This window comes from Apis cerana, linkage group LG14 (genome assembly GCF_029169275.1).
Source record: "Apis cerana isolate GH-2021 linkage group LG14, AcerK_1.0, whole genome shotgun sequence".
NCBI classification, from domain to species: Eukaryota; Metazoa; Arthropoda; class Insecta; order Hymenoptera; family Apidae; genus Apis; species Apis cerana.
Window position 1 is genome coordinate 6,785,308 of NC_083865.1, and position 18,378 is coordinate 6,803,685.

The 18,378-nt window shown below is 33.8% G+C and overlaps 2 protein-coding genes across 8 annotated transcripts in view; both read right to left on the reverse strand.

Moving 5' to 3' along the window:
• The window catches only part of LOC108004132 (alpha-catulin), a 68,984-nt gene extending 53,626 nt beyond the window's left edge, over window positions 1-15,358 (reverse strand). For 2 of the 3 annotated variants that reach the window (XM_062084403.1, XM_062084399.1), the window contains exon 1: window positions 15,223-15,358. In XM_062084403.1, coding sequence (XP_061940387.1) covers window positions 15,223-15,309 — 87 coding nt within the window. In that variant the 5' untranslated portion in view covers window positions 15,310-15,358. Of the gene's footprint in view, window positions 1-4,355; window positions 4,427-15,222 lie in introns of all 3 variants that reach the window. The other variant, XM_062084401.1, reaches the window with a different exon arrangement.
• An 888-nt stretch (window positions 15,359-16,246) lies between these two features.
• Window positions 16,247-18,378, reverse strand: part of LOC108004131 (myosin-IIIb) — a 28,287-nt gene continuing 26,155 nt past the window's right edge. For all 5 annotated transcript variants that reach the window (XM_062084376.1, XM_062084375.1, XM_062084377.1 and 2 more), the window contains one exon: window positions 16,247-18,126. In XM_062084376.1, coding sequence (XP_061940360.1) covers window positions 17,178-18,126 — 949 coding nt within the window. In that variant the 3' untranslated portion in view covers window positions 16,247-17,177. The remainder of the gene's footprint in view (window positions 18,127-18,378) is intronic.

An 18,378-nucleotide genomic window follows, 5' to 3' on the forward strand; every position in this document is an offset into this window, starting at 1 on the left:
AGTAATTTGAAAAACTTCGGCGTACTGCGTTAGAAACGATTAAGGGATCATCGAACGATGTTTTTACGGAACACTATTTCTTCTGGAAGAAAAAAAAGATCTAAAAAATTTTTCAACTAATTTGAAAGAGAATCGTTTTTCAAAACGATTGCGAAAGATAGAGTTTAAAATTCAAATCCATCTTTGAGAAGAATAAACAAAGTCGCTGGTAATTTTAATAGTAATTTATCGTATTTTAACCAAAAGTACCGTATTTTGTTTACATTACATTTTAATTCGTAAGGAAAGAGGAAAAGTAGCGAGCTTATCTAACAATTTCTGCACGAACAAAAAAACATTTTTATGAAGGAACGTTATGGAACATTTGTGGGGAATGGGAATTATGATAAGACCAGGAAGCTCTATATTATTATAATCATGGAACAGTGTATCCACGTATTTTCTTCTCAAGGATAAAACGACATCGTAGAAGCCAAGCGTCGTGGGCGTGAGATTTCTCTCAGAATGAAACGCGAAGGGGAATACGAAATGGAGCAGAAAAAAAAAATTTTTTTTTGAATATAGAAGGCGAAAGGAACGATTCGAATTATCATTCTCCAGTTACAGAAATTGATACAATTGTAAATAAATCTAGAAAGAAAAGAAAAAAAAATAAATGAAACGAAATAAGAGTCGTAATATTTTTTAAGCTAATTTTTCAATAAGTAATAAAAATTGCAGAATATAAGACGAGCCATTTAACGCTTGAAAGTCGATAACCAGAAAATCTTATCTTTGCTGTTGAGTAGAAAAGGATTTTTAAAAAATTTAAACACACGTCTTTAATTAACGATAATAAATAATTGTGGGAATCTAAAGTTTCTAAAACTTCTCTTTTCGAATACGTATGAAACTATCGTCTACTTGAAAAATGTTTAATAGTTTAACGCAAAAATACGTTTACGTTTGAAACAGGGGGTTGAAAAAGAAGATGTTTATTCTTCCTTCACTATTCTTTTTCTCTCCCTCTCCCCTCATCATCTCATATTTTCCCCTCCCCATTCCCATCTTTTCATCTTTTCTATTTATCACCCTCTCCCACGTTCTCCTTTCTTTCTTTCTTTTATTTTTTTTTATCATTCTTCTTCCTCTCGAGAATCACAGAGAAAGAAGAAAATATTTTTTCCTCAAACCAAACTATGATTTCTCGACAGTGGCAAGAAAAAGAAAAACTTTACTTCCAATATTCCCCCGATTATTTTTCGCAATATTCTCGCTTCGCAATATTTCCCCCTGCTATATTTTCCACGAAAGGAAGAGAAATGAAGCGGGATAGGTTTCGAGAAGAGAGAAGCGACAGAACGAAGAAAATTGTGGAAGGAGAGGGAACGGCAAAAATGAGACAAAAGCGGTGCGATTTGTAAAAGGAGAAATGCCGTGGGTAGGAAGAATACGTGACCGTTGTACCATATTCGCGGTGGCCTCACGGCCACACCAAGGACTTTTCCACCCGCGTCGAACCCGGGTGAAATAAAGGGGAGAGAAATTTCGAGAAGAAACCGACACTTTTCCTCCAATATATTATTAGAGAACGATCGTTTTCTCATCTCCTTTCGAGGGATTAAATTAAATACGTTTCGCGCGAGGCGCGATTAGCATTTTACAATTCCTAATTGATACATAGGAAGATTCTGAGAGGGATGGATATTTCTTGAAAGTGAGGATTTATTTCTATGAATGGGTTATCGGAGATAAGATAATTTTAAGATCTTTCTTATTACCTATACAGGCGATATTACAAATTAAAATTGGGATTTGTTAAAATTTTTTTTTTCTTTTCTTTATATCACGTTCTCCACGATATTTTAACAAAATTCGAACCAATACTTTTAGTATTGGTTTCTTCAGCGCGAGAATAAATAAATATTTTTTTATTTGGATATAATATCACGTGGTGCGTATATCGCATCATAATAGAGATGCCAAGTTCCTAGTAATGGATTCCTAGAATGGATTTCGTGGAAAGCAGGAAATCGGTTTTTGTTTGATAAAAGAGTATACATTGCTCTCTCTCTTTCTCTCTTTCTATGTATATATATATATATATAAAAGATCGAGAGAAGTAAATATCACAAGCCACAGAGAAACATCTTTCCACGGGAATGTATGTACGTATATTTTCTTACGTATCAAACGCGACACGTTTCAGAGGAAACGAGGAATTCCATTGCAGCGGATAGCCGGAATCTAATCTCTCTCATCCCTACCATCAATTACGCTGCTTCTTTAACCTCCAACAAATTACACAAATTGCACGGGTTTAACGAGTGCAAGCTCAACTTGAAAAAGAAAAAAAAGAAAATATTTTAAAATTGAACGAAGTCCCGACTTGAAATTGCCTCTTCTTTTTAAATCCATTATCGTTGTAATAATTATAATTCCACCAGGATTTATTCGTCAATAACGAGATTTAAGATTAATCAATCTTTTGCTTGCTAGGTAACAACAAAATAGCCTCCCCCTCCATTACGTAAACAGCTTGGCCGGCTCCATTTTTATGAACCCCTTTATACACGAGTTTCAGACGTATCGGATCCAGCCTATGTTTTACGGCGGCCATCGGAAAAATAATATTTCAAAGCGTGGCTCGCGACTTTGGATCGCCGTTTAATGGGATACTTATTCACGGGAACGATTCGATTTAATCCAACCCTCCCCTCCCGATGATGCATTTCACCTCCTCCATTAGCTAATTCGCGCCGCGCGGAGGGAAAAGGAGAAAAAGGAAACGACGTTCGGAAGCTGGGTCTCTCTTTCTCTTCCTCCCAAATGGTTATTTTTATGTAATGAAAATTTTCTTCGAGAGAGGGGGAGAGAGAATGGGAATTCGTCGAATTGCGCGATAATCCAATGACGTTTCGAAGAATTAGGACGCTTTGGGGAAAATGGAGAAAATGGGAAAATAACATTTTACTCCAAGTGTTATTAGGAGATTAAATATTAGCTGGGAGTATTTTTTATTTAGATAAGTAATTTCTTTAATAATTTTGGACTACGTTCGTTCTGAAAATTGCTGATAATTTCTATAAAAAAAAAAAAAAAAATGAAATACAGATATATTCTTTACAAGTATCGATTATTTAAGTACTGCTTTATTTTGATATCGATGAAAAATAAGAGATCAACGGAGAGCCGGTTTAAAAAAGGATTACACAAGAAACGGTAAAATTTCCATTGTTACTTAAAAAATGAATAAAAAAAAAGGAGAGAAGGGGGAGGGAGAACTCCATTCGAAAATTGCCGAGATAGCTTTAAGAATTCTCTCCGACTCTTTAAATTACGATACGCTTTCGACGACGCCAACTTCACCGAGAACAAAAGAAGGAAACAATGTTTAAAACTTCTGCTACTTCACCAAGACAGAAGAGAAAGAGAGAAAAATTCGCCACGTCGAAAGAACCGTTCTTTCTAGCGACTGGCGGAAACTTGGAAAAACTCCTCTAACTCTAATGTAAAACAACGTATCAGCACAGTAAACCGAACTGCATAATCCCGAAATTCATGCTTCGTTCCTGAGAAAACTACGTGTGAAAGAATATATATAAAATATGGCGGAGGAATTTAGGGAGAGAAAAAAAAAAAAAAGAAAAAGAGACACAAATATGGCGACAATTAGATACCTTGTCTTCTCTTTCTCTCTCTCTCTCTCTCTAATCATAAACAACAATCGACATAATAAACATTTTCTCTACGTATCTCTATGCCAGCACAACAAAATTTCCAACCATATAATGCTTCATTTATTCTTCCTCGCCTCTAATTACATCGATCTCTATACAGTGACGCAACAACTTGTGCGAAAGCTTGGAAAGAAATGTTGATAATTGTTCGTGAATAAGCAAATCTTACCCATTTCCATGATTTTTCAGCAATTTAATTGTTAAACCGGAGGGAAAATAGATTCGAGGCATTTCCATTTATCTAAACGAATATTCAAATTAGCTTAAAAGAGATTCAAAGGAAAAAAAAAAAAGATGAAAATATCATCCGAAAAGTAAAAATAAAATTTATATTACAAGAATCAATTTCAGATCTCGATGGAAATCTTATTTCTTTTTTTGAAACTGAATCAAACAATAAATATCTCGAGATCGTGGCAAAATTGGTAAAATTCGTCTTTCCATAAACAATCGTCTAAATATCCAATTAAGCTCAGTCTATTCCTTTCTCTCTCTCTCTCTCTCTCTCTCTCTATGCACACGTAAAAACACCACTCTGAATACCGCTAATGGTCTAAGTAACTTTCTAATAGTGTTACACGACACGTAAGTAGCGATTACGATAATCGATGGAACATTGTTCCGCTAAAGACTTACCATGGAAGAACCCATTATACCTATGAACTCAATTGTTTCTCCTACAACAATTGTCGGTCGAAGACGAGAGCCTAGAACATATACACATATCGTACATTCCGTTGAGTGAAAAGTATCTCGTGATCTCGTGCAGCCGCGCTGATTTCATATTCGTACTACTTTCTAAACGTAAAAAAAGAAAAAAAAAAAGGAAAATAAAAACAAAAGCGGCGCAATTCTCAACACCAGAAACCATGGCCATTATTTCGGTCGCTCCAGCAAGTATGGACACCTTCCATATTACTTTATTCTCTTTCTTTTTTCTCTCTCTTTTTCGAAGATTCACGATAGACAGATAACGACGTATACGTCTCCCCCTTTTTTCCTCGATCTATAATAAACGGCGAAACGATATTATTCCCCTGCGTGTTTTCCTCGCGATACCGTGGAATAATATTTACAGTGTTGTTGTTATTATTATTATTATTATTATTGCGTTGAAGCGCATGGTCGAGATACGTGAGATATTTTGCGCGACAAGTGATACGATATCTAATAAATTCCCCGCTGGAAATGAAATTTGAGAGGAAGGGAATTGGAATATTTCGTTACGATCACGATTAAGTTAAATGAAAGGTATTCGCTCGACTTATGCATTGGATCAACTTTTTATTTTCTTAAAATAAAATTAAAATTAAAGTTAAGAATAATTTTTTTTTTCTTATATGATAATAATCGAGAAATCGTTATTCAAATTTTCACGATCGATCGAAAATTTCATTTCGACCCCTGTTTCTTTCTTCTTTTCTTTCCCACGAATTTTTATACACGTTTACGAAACGAATGAGTGTCATTTTTTTTTTTATTCCCACGTTTCTCCATTAATTCTCGTAAAGTCTTATTAAAATATTCCGCTAGAAATAGTAGCGAGGAAGGGGGGGAAGAAGTTAGGAATTTTTTTTTTCTTTCGGGGAACAAGCGGGAAATGGGGATGAGTTTAGAAAAGGTCGAAAGTTCTGACCGAGGAATTTTCGTGAAATTTGCGCGCTCGCTCCTTCGGGACGGTAAAACGCAAATTCCATCCGGATCAATCCCTTGTATCGGAGTATTCAGAGCTATATTCAGAGCTTGACAGAGATGACGCTTCCATAAGCGAGTCGAAGAGATAACGGAAACACAACGGGGGAAGAATATCACGAATTTTCTTTCGCAGACGACCCACTTCAACTTTATATATTTTCCTTCTTGTTCCCCATACTATATTTCTTCCCGTACTTGTCGGCAAACCTGCCGTTATTTCCGCGAGATAAATCATACTTCTCCCCTTGTTTTATCAATACCCCTTTTCTCTCCTCGTTTACTTTTGTTCCATTTGATTATTCATCTGCGCTACTGTTGTATCGCTGCATAAAGAGAAATTGGGGGAAGGAGGAGGGTCTATCCGGATAAGACAAGGATCGAAAGGATTATACTTTTGAAATTCTGTTTGCGTTTATCTCTATCGCGATTTTAAATAGATCAGATTCGAAGATTTGCATATTCGTGGAAATATAAAAGTTGTATGAGAAAAATTTAACACGTCGTTTAAGGTGATTTAATGATATTCAATTAAAATGTAAAGGATATTCTCCTTTTCTTCTGATATAAAGGATTTCACAACTTGTTTTTAAACATTAAGAATTTAATTAATGCGTTTTATCAAAAATATTTGTACTTGAGATATTTATAAGCATCATACATATATAGGGTAGAGAAGCCAAGTTCATTACCTCGGTTAAAATTAAATAAATTTCACAGATGGATATTCAGCTTTTAATTTTCCAAATTAATTGGAAATTGTGCAAATCCACTTGGAAGCCAAATCGATTATCGAGGTTGATTGCTTATTCATACGCGATATTTATCAAAATTTAACAAATTTGATCGATTTTGCGAAAAATAAAATTCTTTCCTTTTAATCGATCAAAATCTCTCCTCACTTTTTGTTTTATTTTTAATTAAACGTTGTGTTACGATCGCTTCTACGAATATATGATATGTAATATGGGCGTAATTAAAAATATAATCCAATAGAATACAATACGAAATGAGAATACGAGTTTTGTACGTGCAAATGTAAATTCAATCGTTTTATCGCGTTTTTTATCACTGATTTATGCGAAGTTGACGTCGAGTGTTATGGAATATCTGGAGACCGGAAATTAAAATAACGAGAAACAAGAAAGCGTAATACCCCACTTTGCCAGAAAACTTCGCAATCATCTCGATCACTTTTTTCCCTTATTTCCCTCCCCTTCCCAGCTTTCTTTCTTTATTGACTGCTCCACTTTGCCTCCCATAACTCACGTGTAGCCGTCTCGCGTTTTCATCGCAAACGAGAGCCAACTCATCCTTCTTGCATCTTGTGAGGAGAATATTGCAGTTGTTCTTGGAAGAATAATTCGTTCGAAAGATATAAAAGAGATACACGTGGAAACGATAGCAAGATGTATGCAACTATGCCCTTCTCGTCCTTGGAATTCTGTAAATTTATCTGCCAAATCTGGTTGACCTTGCTCCATTTTAATTTTATCGAGAAGAAATTTAAAGAAGAAATTTCACGAACGCGATATTCGATCGCTTATACTTGCATTGCTTCTAGTCCAAAAAGGATAAATTTTTCAAAACGATTCCTCTCTCCTTCTTAAAAATTCTAAAATTTCTCGAACGATAACGATCGAACGAGAATTAATTCGTGAAAATTTTGCGATTCGAGAAAAACAGAGAAACAACACGGTAAAATTTCCGATATCCTCGTTACAATCGGCCCGTATTTTCTCACCGTCTTTTGCTCGAAACGATTCGCATTTGTGCAGTTTCGATCCAGCCTCCTCCGCAGCGCCGACTTTTCTTCCGACCGAATAACAAAAGCGAGTTCCAGACAATGTGAAACGTCACGAATACGCTTGGATTTTCATTGAACGATCTTCCCTCACGATCGGTGAACCGGTGAATTTTTTTTTTTTCGAGGAAAGGAAAAAAGAGAAAAAATAAATCGCGCCATTTGCCTGTATTTTCTTTCTATTTCTTCTCCAAGAAGAAATTGAATTATGGTTATTGCGCGTGATATGATATGTATGATAGAAGATGATGTTCAACGCAATTCACATCGTCGATATTTCCAAGATATTTCGTTATAATTTTCGCTGATGTGCGGATAGATACGAATTGATGAAAGATAAAATTAAAATTATTCAAAATATAACTCTTAATGGCGTACAGTCGCGTTTCATTAACACAAGAGATTAAGCGCGATAATTGAAATATATTTGATGATCAACCTTGATTCATAATTAAATTTTCATTCGTATAATCTGCGTGACGATTAGCCACGACTAGATTATTAAATTATACGTTTAAATACACCAAAACTGATAATTAATCTTGAAAATCCTCTTTATGGATAAAATTAATGTTTCGAATTTCGAGGCTTTAATCGAAATTTAATTAACCCTCGATTCGAACTCTACATCGCTCTACGTTGAATAAATATTATCAATGATCGAATCGATAGCAAATCCAAAAAAAAAAACAATTTAAAACGACACGAAATAAAAAACATACATATACATTTGGAATTAATTTTATACAATTTCACGATAACAACGTTTCGATGCGAAGAAAATTAAGATTCATCTTAATGTAAATATAAAATACAAAATCATCACGTAAAATTTGTACACACTCAAGATAGAAGAACAAGCTGATAATTTTTCTCGTTGCACAATGGTTACCGATACGAGCAATTTATCCGGATCCCGGATCTAACACACACACGAGAGATAAAAAATGGAATGGAGTGGACATTTTTGCGGCGATGTTGAAGATTGAAATTTGCAAGATTCGCTGTTAATGGATTATCGCGCTCGGCCAACTGTATTACGTCGCTTTTAATTTAATCGCCACGCTGTTTAACGCCTTTTATCACGGTTAGAAATCTCGTCGTTTCGAAAATTAGGATTTATCCTGAGTTTATAATGGCGATCGTTGTCGTACGGAATGTAAGAGGGATATTAGAAGAATGTGCACGTAATAATGGATTTTGAGCTTTTTTAATCGATTTAATTAATTGATTTAAAAAATAAGTGAAATAAAAAGAACGAACGAAGAGGAGGAACGGAAAGAAAGAAGAATTATAATTCGTTAAACGAATATGAATTTATCTTTGTTGGATCGAGATCGATAAGTCGATGCAAGAAGATGATATCGCGCGTTAAGACGTTCAAAATTACGCGACATTTAATTCAACTTCTTAACTTTGTTTTAACTTTATACAAGAGAAGTGATACGAGCAATTGTAAGAGTTAAATCGAGGATACGATTTATTGGAAGCAAAGTTTCCACAAAGTTCGATAACTCGACTAGATTCATTGCCTGTCTCGGAAAATTTCACTGAATTCCCGTCGGAATAAATGTCAAATTAATACACCTAATGTAACGTAATTATCGAAGCTGATTATCCTTCAATTCTAATAACTGGCGAAACTGTGATTGATCATTGACGGTTACAATTCTGATTAATATCACTTCAATAAATATTTCCAATGTTTTACAATTTTAGAATTGAAGTACAATTTTGAGAAGTAATAAAAGAATAGAACGAGAAGAAGAAATAAATTGGAGACGTACGTTATCTCTGAAGTTTTGTTCTCGTTTATCGAAATCATACGAAACGATATATGGAAAAATTCTAAGTCCAGTAGGACACGAGTTCTTCTTACCTCGAGCGAAAACGTTGAACCAAGTTTCACTATCACTGGATAAACCGACGGTCAATATTAGTTTGTTCGATAGCTTCTGGCATATTTGCTCTGCATGCGAACGAAAAATATCTTCGTCTCGTGCAACCAGTATATTTCTTTCCTTCAATTCTATTTGCCGACGGCTGTTTGCACGAGGCTCCAAAAAAAAAGAGAGAGAAAAATGTATCGAATAAAAATATATTAAATTGTAACCGATGATGGATCGATGGAATACGAATCGGTCGAGTGATCAAAGTCATTAAAAAAGTTGGAGGAGAATAGAAAGAGCGCGAGGGTGAAAATAAGAGAAACAGATGAATTTTAACGAACGATTAAAATTTCTTGAGCGCATAAATCTCGAGTTCTGAAAGCTTCTTACGGATTTCGGCTTCATCGCTGTATCTTTTGAACTTCTAAGTAAGTATCCAGAAGAAAAACATGTGAAGGCTGGAAAATGTTGTGTAAAATTTTAACGAAAATATTATGACAAAATGGTATAATACGATTCTTTTTATTATGGCGATAGAAAAAAAGGGAGAGAAAAATTACGATAATTTGTACGATTTCGTAATTGTTTTATAAATCGAGCTTCTTTATTCGATACAAACATCAATGATGAACTTGGAAGTTCAAACGGACAAGTGGATCCTAACGAGGATATCGATTGTCCCAATAGGCAAAGGATTACACTCCAACTCGAGAGACACCTCGTTGATTACCACCCTAAATTGCATCCAGCTTCGACTCTATCTTTTCCTCCTTTTTACTCTGTAACACTTTCTACGCGTTCAATTCTTTTCAGCAGAAATGCTGGAAACAATTCTTCGATTTTACTTCCTTATATAATTATCCAAATGAAAAAGGAAAGAAATGCTAAAGATTAATGATACAGAGGAATAATTATCGTGAAATAAAGCGAAATAAAATTAAAACGTTTCCTGAAATCGTACGAAAAATTGGAGGAATTTTAAAAAAAAATCGTTAAATCAGACTTTATAAGTGACTTTATATGTGGAGAGGATCTTAAGGCCTGGGGATTGCTTTTTGAGGCCGTAAATTACAGTTCACTGGGCGCACTTGTCAGGAAAAGTTCTGTCTTTTCGAAGCTTTCGGTAACATCGAGAACAAAAACTAATTTTCCAGTAGAAAATTTACTGATAAAGTTACTTCGAGTCAATGTAAATATACGAATTCTTCTCGAACCTAATCATACAGTTTATTAAGACGCAGACAGGGGACTGTCTATAACACGTTCCAAAAAGAAAAATAAATTAAGAAAATCGAAATACATAAATTCAAAAAGAAATGTAAAGGATGCATTATATAATCAAATGTATTTGTATTTATTTTAAATGATAAAATAAAATATAATTTCAAAATGAAGACGTATATCTGAATTTGTGAACACAAAACAATTAACTGCAAAGTATACAAAGAAGAAGTAAAAATTTCAGTTTATTTAATATTTTCATATTCAGAAGAGCCAGAAGTTTAAATAATCTTTTTGTATTCGAGCTCAGTGTCTGTACTTTGAACGATAATATGGAAGAACTATATAAATAAAAATAAAGGTTATGCTCAATAAAATGAAGGAGAAAGATAAACGAGCTTAATATAAAGAAAAATTGGAAAGAGATGTTCGTTTCTAATAAAAGAGCATTTTAAGGAGATTTACGATCGTGAGATGAACAAGTTTGTTAAAGTGGCGGTAAATACACATCTTTCGAGATGTTTTAACGTCCTATTATTATCGTTTATCTTTTCTCGTGTATATACCAAGGACGTGCACTGCGGAAGTCTTCATACCATAGTCACTGATCGTAACATGTCAGTAATGGGTCACTGCGAGAGTCGAAGATCGAGGTTAATTGAAGCGTTCAAGTGTGTCACTCGAGGAATTTTCATTAGACATCGGTGGTTTACGAATGTGTGTCGATTTTTTTCAATAAAAACTCTTGTCCTCGTTTAACGACATACGTACACAATTGCAAATATTGATAAGAATTAATAAAACGTAAATAAGAAAATTTTATTCTCTGGATTATAACAACATTGAATCAGAAGTTTAATTTAAAAATATTTCAATTTATAAAATAAAATTTCAGGCGTATATAATAGGAGCGTCGAATTTTATACGTGAAATAATTATTTTTTTGAAGATACGGTTTTTTCAATTATCTTCCTGGATGAAAAATAAACGTGATCGCTTATATAATACTGAAAAATGAGAAACATCGATGAAAGAATCTTTTTAAAACCGTGATTGCTTTGATGCAGCAGCAAAATCAAAGTGAAAGTTATTTTTCTGAAAAATTCACGAACGATAGAAGAATAGGTGAACAGAGAAGATTATTTTATAATATAATGAAAAATAAGAGATAATAAAATTTCTCAGTCTTATTCTGTTAATCAATAAAAATGAAGGGATTATGTTTTGCAATTAGCTTTGCGGGATTAAAATTTTATGATGTTAATATTCGTCGAGAGATTGTTCCATAGTTAGCCTCTAATTTGCATTTACAATTGAGAGATGATGTACAGCCTGCAGTCATTAATTTTAACACGTCGATGATATCAGAGCCGCAGTTCAAGCGTTGAACTAGGGTTAATTGAAGTATTCCTGGAAATTTCTTGAATTTGCCTTGAATAATAAGAACTACGAGGAAGAAATTGTGGAAAAAAACAAACATTGATTCAACTAAAATTCTCAAACTTTTATACTTTATAAAATTACTCGATTAAAATAATCGATTAATCACAATAGTAAACAATAATAAAAATTTGATAATCTTATTGATAGATAATAAGATTTCCAATTTTCAAAATAGGCAAAATTAATGTAGCCTAGAGAATAATAAAAGAAGATATAAATTTCAAACAACGAAATTTACAATATTAACCAATCAACTACAAAAAACAATTACCTATTCTTATTAACAAAGAACAATAGAACAATACGATAATTTCAATCCTGCATTAAAGCCATCGATTATCGATGTATTATCGATATCTCATTGACATTATCTATCCAAGATATTATTGATATTTATATATCAATACTCACTCCCTGTATACCAAGGGATACATCAAGGCATCCTGCACAATTTAAACGCCAAAAATTAATCGACCAAAGATCAAATTAAAACCGCAAAATTCCTTGATTGGCTCGTAATTGAAATCAAAGGAAGGAGAATCGAGCAGGGCAGTGAAACGATCGCGGTATACCAACGAACGAAGTAGGCGATGGTCAATAAAACATTGACCGCAGTCCGACCACCACTCAGAATCAGGGTGGAAAGGGTTGTGCAAAAAGTGTAGGTCGAAGGTCGCTGTCAGAGGAAGGGAGAGTGGTTGGGGAAAAGAAGAAGAGGTGAAAGAAGGAAGATAGAGGAAAGAATCGGGGGTTGGCTAGACGGAGCTCTAACAAGTGGCTGTAGTCCGTAACGATCGCCTCCTGTGTCATGCACCAGACACTCGCGCGCTTTCTCTATCCTAAGAGGTTTAACCAATACATACCAATTCCGCATTTCTTTGCGGACACGCGTACGAATGATGTACCAACATCGTCGAAATATCGGTTAACGATTGCACAAAAGTTGGTTCATGATCGGTTGATATTTCATTTTCACTTGAAATGATTTTCATTGCGACACTTTCGTAAACGATGGTCGTTTAATTGGACCGATCGATCACTTCTGCTAGGTATAAAGTAAAAATTCTTTCCCTTTTTTTTTTTTTTTAAAGAAACGCGCCTTTTGCATTTAATCTTGCCAATGAATTTTTTTATTTAGAAATAATGTGACGATTCGCTAATTTGTGAGTTGAAAATGAAGAAATTTAAATTTTTAATTTTCAATAATTATTTTTTATTTATTTATTTACATATATATATTTCTAAATAAAGATAAAATTCAGATAGTAACTTGTGCCGATTATTGGTATTCTAAAATTATTAGGTATGATTAGCTTGAGAGAGGAGAAAAGTGAAAAGTAAAGTAAAAAAAAAAAAACTAAATCGATGATTGATAAATTAAATGGATCCTCGATAAAGAGAATCCATTGGGATTTTTGATGTATTTTTTATGCTTTGATTATGAGTTTCGTGTTTGACTATTTTGGAGGAGGAGATTTTAAATGACAGTAATACAAGACTATCGTCAATTCAGATTTCTTTTAAAGACACGTCTTCTTTGAAGTATACTCGAAAAAGAAGATGGATTGAATTTCACTTGATAAAAAGAGCAGATTTTTCGGTATATATTTTAAGCGATACGATAGGATACGATATTATTATAAGTTTTATCTTTTATTCAACTTTATTTTAAAAATATATAATTTCTATAAATGATAAATCTATTCAAAAATTCTATATTTTTGAATAATTTCGTTTAATGGTCAAATTAATCCTATCTAATTACTTAATTAATTTATTTCATAATTATTATTATGATATATTATACTGATATTATGTATTGTTATTTATCATTTATTTTAATCATTTATAAATATTAAAATAAGGTTAAAATTAAATATTATAATTATAATATATAAATTATATCGTGTGTGTTGTATAAATGTGCATATATACATATATATATACATATATGTGATGAAATACATTTGTGCAATTGATATATACAAATTCTAAAACTTTTAATTATCTAATGTTATCAAAGAATTTAATTTAATCAAATGATTTTGTTATTATTTAAATAATATTTCTATAAATTATATTCCATAAATATTAAAATAATAAAAAAAATTTATGGAATAATTTAAATTGACTTACCATAAAAATAGATATGATATTTATGAAAAATCAATCATTTATAACTTTGAACTGATCTGGTTATAAAACGATCGAAAATTTTCGTGATCTTTTTTCATTTCTGAAATTAGTAATGTAGAAGCTAAAAATAAAAAAAAGTTGAATCTCTAATTTATCATACGACTGAAGTTTGTTACTTTATATATTTAATTCGTTATAATTTCATTTTAATGATTCAAAATTAAACCAAAAAGTAATTTCCAAAAAATATATGTTTTAAATTCGGCCCAAAAAAGAGAAAAAGTTTTAATTTAGTTTTAAATTATTGTTTGATCTAGATATTGTATTTACTGTCGTAGTAATATAGTATTTTGCTCGCGTTCCGTGCACTAGTCCCGCCGAATTCATTCAATTAAAATTTTTTACAAGTTCTTCACTTTTTACAACGTCCTTTGACTCTTATAGGCATGCTTTTACGTGTACTCACGACCATGCACACAAATTATAAGGTATACGCTGCGATTACATACAACGAAAAAATTCGTCATAATTTTACGAAAGCTCGAAATCGACGCCGCGGCACGAAACACAAGTCATGTTATTCCCGACAAATATATATGTAAAGGTATGTATATAGCCACGATAAAAAAAAAGTAGAATAAAAATGTTAGACAACAGAAGGAGGAGAGATGCGAGAGAACGAAGGAGTACCAAAATATCTGTTACTTTGAGCGCGTGGCAGTTCAGTCGCTCGATGATAGAAAGCACATGCCCGGCGTGAGAACTGTCAAATACAATGATGTTTCTTTTTAAAACTAAAACCTATGGCCTAAAAAAGATACTTTCGTTAAGATTAAATCGATATCGAAGGAATGGTTAATGCTGCACGTTCTTTGTCTTAAGTAACACTTAATCCCCCGCATACACGCTCCTTCTATATATCTATCCCGTTCCTAAGCGCGACCGGCACGCTTGTTTATCCTCGTCGCACATTCACTAGTTTCTCGCTTGTCTTACATTCACTCTTTCTCTGTCATATACGCGGTTCTCTCCTTTCTTTACGAATACATGCATCTGTCGCGTTTATACACTCTCATACACGTGTACGATACACACGTATATGCAGAGTAACGTTATAGATAAACACGTATACAAGCATGGTCATATTCTATAGGCGATATCGAGTGCCGTGCAACAGAATGTAACGCATCGAGGTAAGCCGGGGTAAGACCTTAACCTATCGCGATTAAAAGCTAGGATTGTAAGCGGCTCAAATAAAAATCAAGTGATTAGAGCAAATAAACATTCTTTTTCTCCGATTTCCGATAAATTGTCTTACCTGCTTTACTAGTGGGTGTAGTGTCTGTTCTATGCTACGGGTCTTTATCTCTAGGGTGGCTGGGTCTACGGGGTCGGGTGTCGCCATGATTCGAACACAACTCCGAGCTCCGTAGACTCGAACCGAGCCTAGAGGGGTTCGTTGTACCCCTCTTGCTTCTCGTGCGTCCTCACTACCCTCTCACAACACTCGTGCGATTCCACTTATTTCCCTAGATGCCTCTCTAGTCGAATCGCTAGCCAATCGTTCTTCTGGTAATCAACGACGCTAGCGACATTCAGTTGGGACGGCCACTAGCCGAAACTACTCATCGTGTAACTATGCAGCAAGTTTCAAGAAGAAGCAGCAGCGCCATCTTCTGCCATTCAGTTGATTCATGTGGTGGCGTCGTTCGGAAGCAAGTCGTTCGTTACTCGTCTTGTATTGTGTGTTTTATTACGTTTAAAATTATAAATTTTGCGTAAAATATAAAGAAAAATGGTGTATAACGTGTGTTGTGTGCCCTGAGAACGAAATGCGTGGACTGGAGATGCGTTTATCGTGGAATCAACAGTGACATCGAAAAGAAGGTACGTAACTTTGAATTTGCTCTCGTTTTGCGCGCCATTGCATTGAATACGAATATGAAATTCTGCGTCACATGCTTTGAAATAATTTTTAATGCTAATTACAAATCAATATCGTTAAAATATTGAATAATATACATACATTCAATTGTAATACGATTAATTCGTATTATATTACATCGAAATCGTGTTAAACGAAACGTAGAAATGTAGAATATATTGCAAATCATCGAAAAGGTCAAACAATATGATGAAAAATACTTGTGGTAGTATATACTGTAAGATATATCGTGTTAAAAGAAATGTTACATTTTTTGCGCCGTGTTCGAAATCATGTTTTCGTATTAGAGAAATATAATACGAGAATATTTTCGTATTATAAAACTGCATAAGGTTATTATTTTTGAAAAGATAATATAGGAAAATATATATTTGATTATAATATAATGATAAAATAGTTTTGCTACTATGAGGATTTTATTTACATAAGTATATTTTCTCGAAATACATACTAGTTATAATTACTAATATTAAGATTTAGTAAATATTTAGCCATTAATTAAGACATATTAATAAATGTTCAACGAGGCGAGATACTAATGAGCAACTTTATCAGCTTTATTAATAATATAAATTATATCTTGTAAATATGTTGGAACTTATACGTATTTGAAACATAAATTTTCGTGAACGATATTTATTTTAACGCTATCGAACATATCTAATATTTGTAAAGCTACACATGACTAGTTCTAAATATATGATATTCTTAAGACGTGTTTCGTTAAGCAGCCATTCTATTAAATAAATAAATTTTTTTTTCTACACATTATTATACAAAAAATCGAATTTTTAAATTGGTCGAGAGAGAATAACAAATAACAATTATGAAATAAAATATGAGGAATATATGTGATTTTTTTTAATTAGAATAAATAAATTTATCACGAATTATAATTTTTCAATCCATTTTTTGCATTGAAAAGCAAATTTTTCATACGTTTAAGAAAAAGATTCGCAAAATTAAAGAGATAAAATAAAAAAAAATCACATAATTTTCCAAATCATTATTTGCAACTCGAATAAAAAGGAAAAATTAAAATTCCAATTAAATGAAAATTTTTCCTAAAAGAAATTTAGTTACACATTGTTCTCATATGCATACATTAATCGGATAAAAATCAATTTGTAACTCGTGTTCCATCCTTTCTTCAAATCTTCGTTAAACGATTTCTATCATTTCTGTGCTCATGTATCCTTAAAAACATCCTTTCTACGGAATTCGTATACGCTCAATACTTATTCTACATTTACCTAACGAGTAACAGTGCTCGTAGAATAACTATAAAACACTTCTAAGGAATCATTCGAACGTATCTTTCTTCAAACTCATTTTTTCCCGTTAACGATCTTATTTTGATTTGGTGCCAACGGCGCTCTTCTTTTCACGTGTTTCTTAGGAAGTTCGTCCTTTGAAGGTGGAACTCCGTTGCAGGCCAAGCCGCCCTTCCTTTTTCTCAAAGATTCGGTGGGAAGGTATTCAGCCGGTCTCAATAACTGTCTGAAATTATACGGCCCATTGATATCCTCCGGATCGTAATCCACCTTGAATATCTCTTGCCGTTTCTGAACGGTAGGCTTCAGAATTTGCCTAAGATCGTTTGGAATCCCAAATCCCGTTTCTTTCTCCACCTCTTTCCTCCCCCCCAATCTCCCATTGATAGCGTTCTGACAATTAATCAATCGATCGCTCCTCCTCTTATTGTTATCCCCATTCACCGCCACTTGCCTATGCTTCTTCGAATTGTCGTTCCCTTTAGCCTGTATCGCTTTAACGCAACCGTTGCTCTTAAGACCGTTGCTTATTTTCGACGGTTTGATCAGATCATCACCGACCACCATTTTATTAATGAACAACCCGTTCTGGCAACCGGTGATGATATTTCGATACCCGTTAGTGGGAGGCCCTTTGGCCGCATTGTTCGCCGATGGATGTTCATTAACCGTGGTCGGATGGCCGTTAATTGTGGTTTCGTGCCCGTTCGCGGATCCGTGATGATTATTTAAAGGGACGTGACCGTTAACAAACGCTGCTTGCCCGTTTGTAAAGTTAGAACCACCCTTGAACGGGATTTGGTGCCCGTTGGCGGGCCGTAGTTGTTGCCGGCCGCCGTATGCCTGTTGCCGTTCGTTCACAAAATTGCGTATGTCGATGCGTTTGAATCGTAGGCCGTTTGTATGGTTGGTATTCGAAGGGTCGACTGAAGATTGTTGTCCACGGTGTTGATATCTTTCTGGGAACCGCATGTCTTTGCCAGCCGCGTGATTAATCCTTGACCTGACAAGAACGAACGATCTTTTTAATAAGGGGATCTGGTTTCGGGTACCAGAGGTACCATTTTGGTATTTGTCGATTTTAATACTACTTGGATCGATGTAACGTAAGCGGAGAAAAATAAAACGGTTGAAGTAACACGACGAGAATGTAGTAATCTGTAAGGTGTATACTCGAGAATGTAGAAATTTTAATTTAATTGTTAGATTTATATGTTTTTTTTTTTTAAATATAAATTATAGTTTCAATTAGATA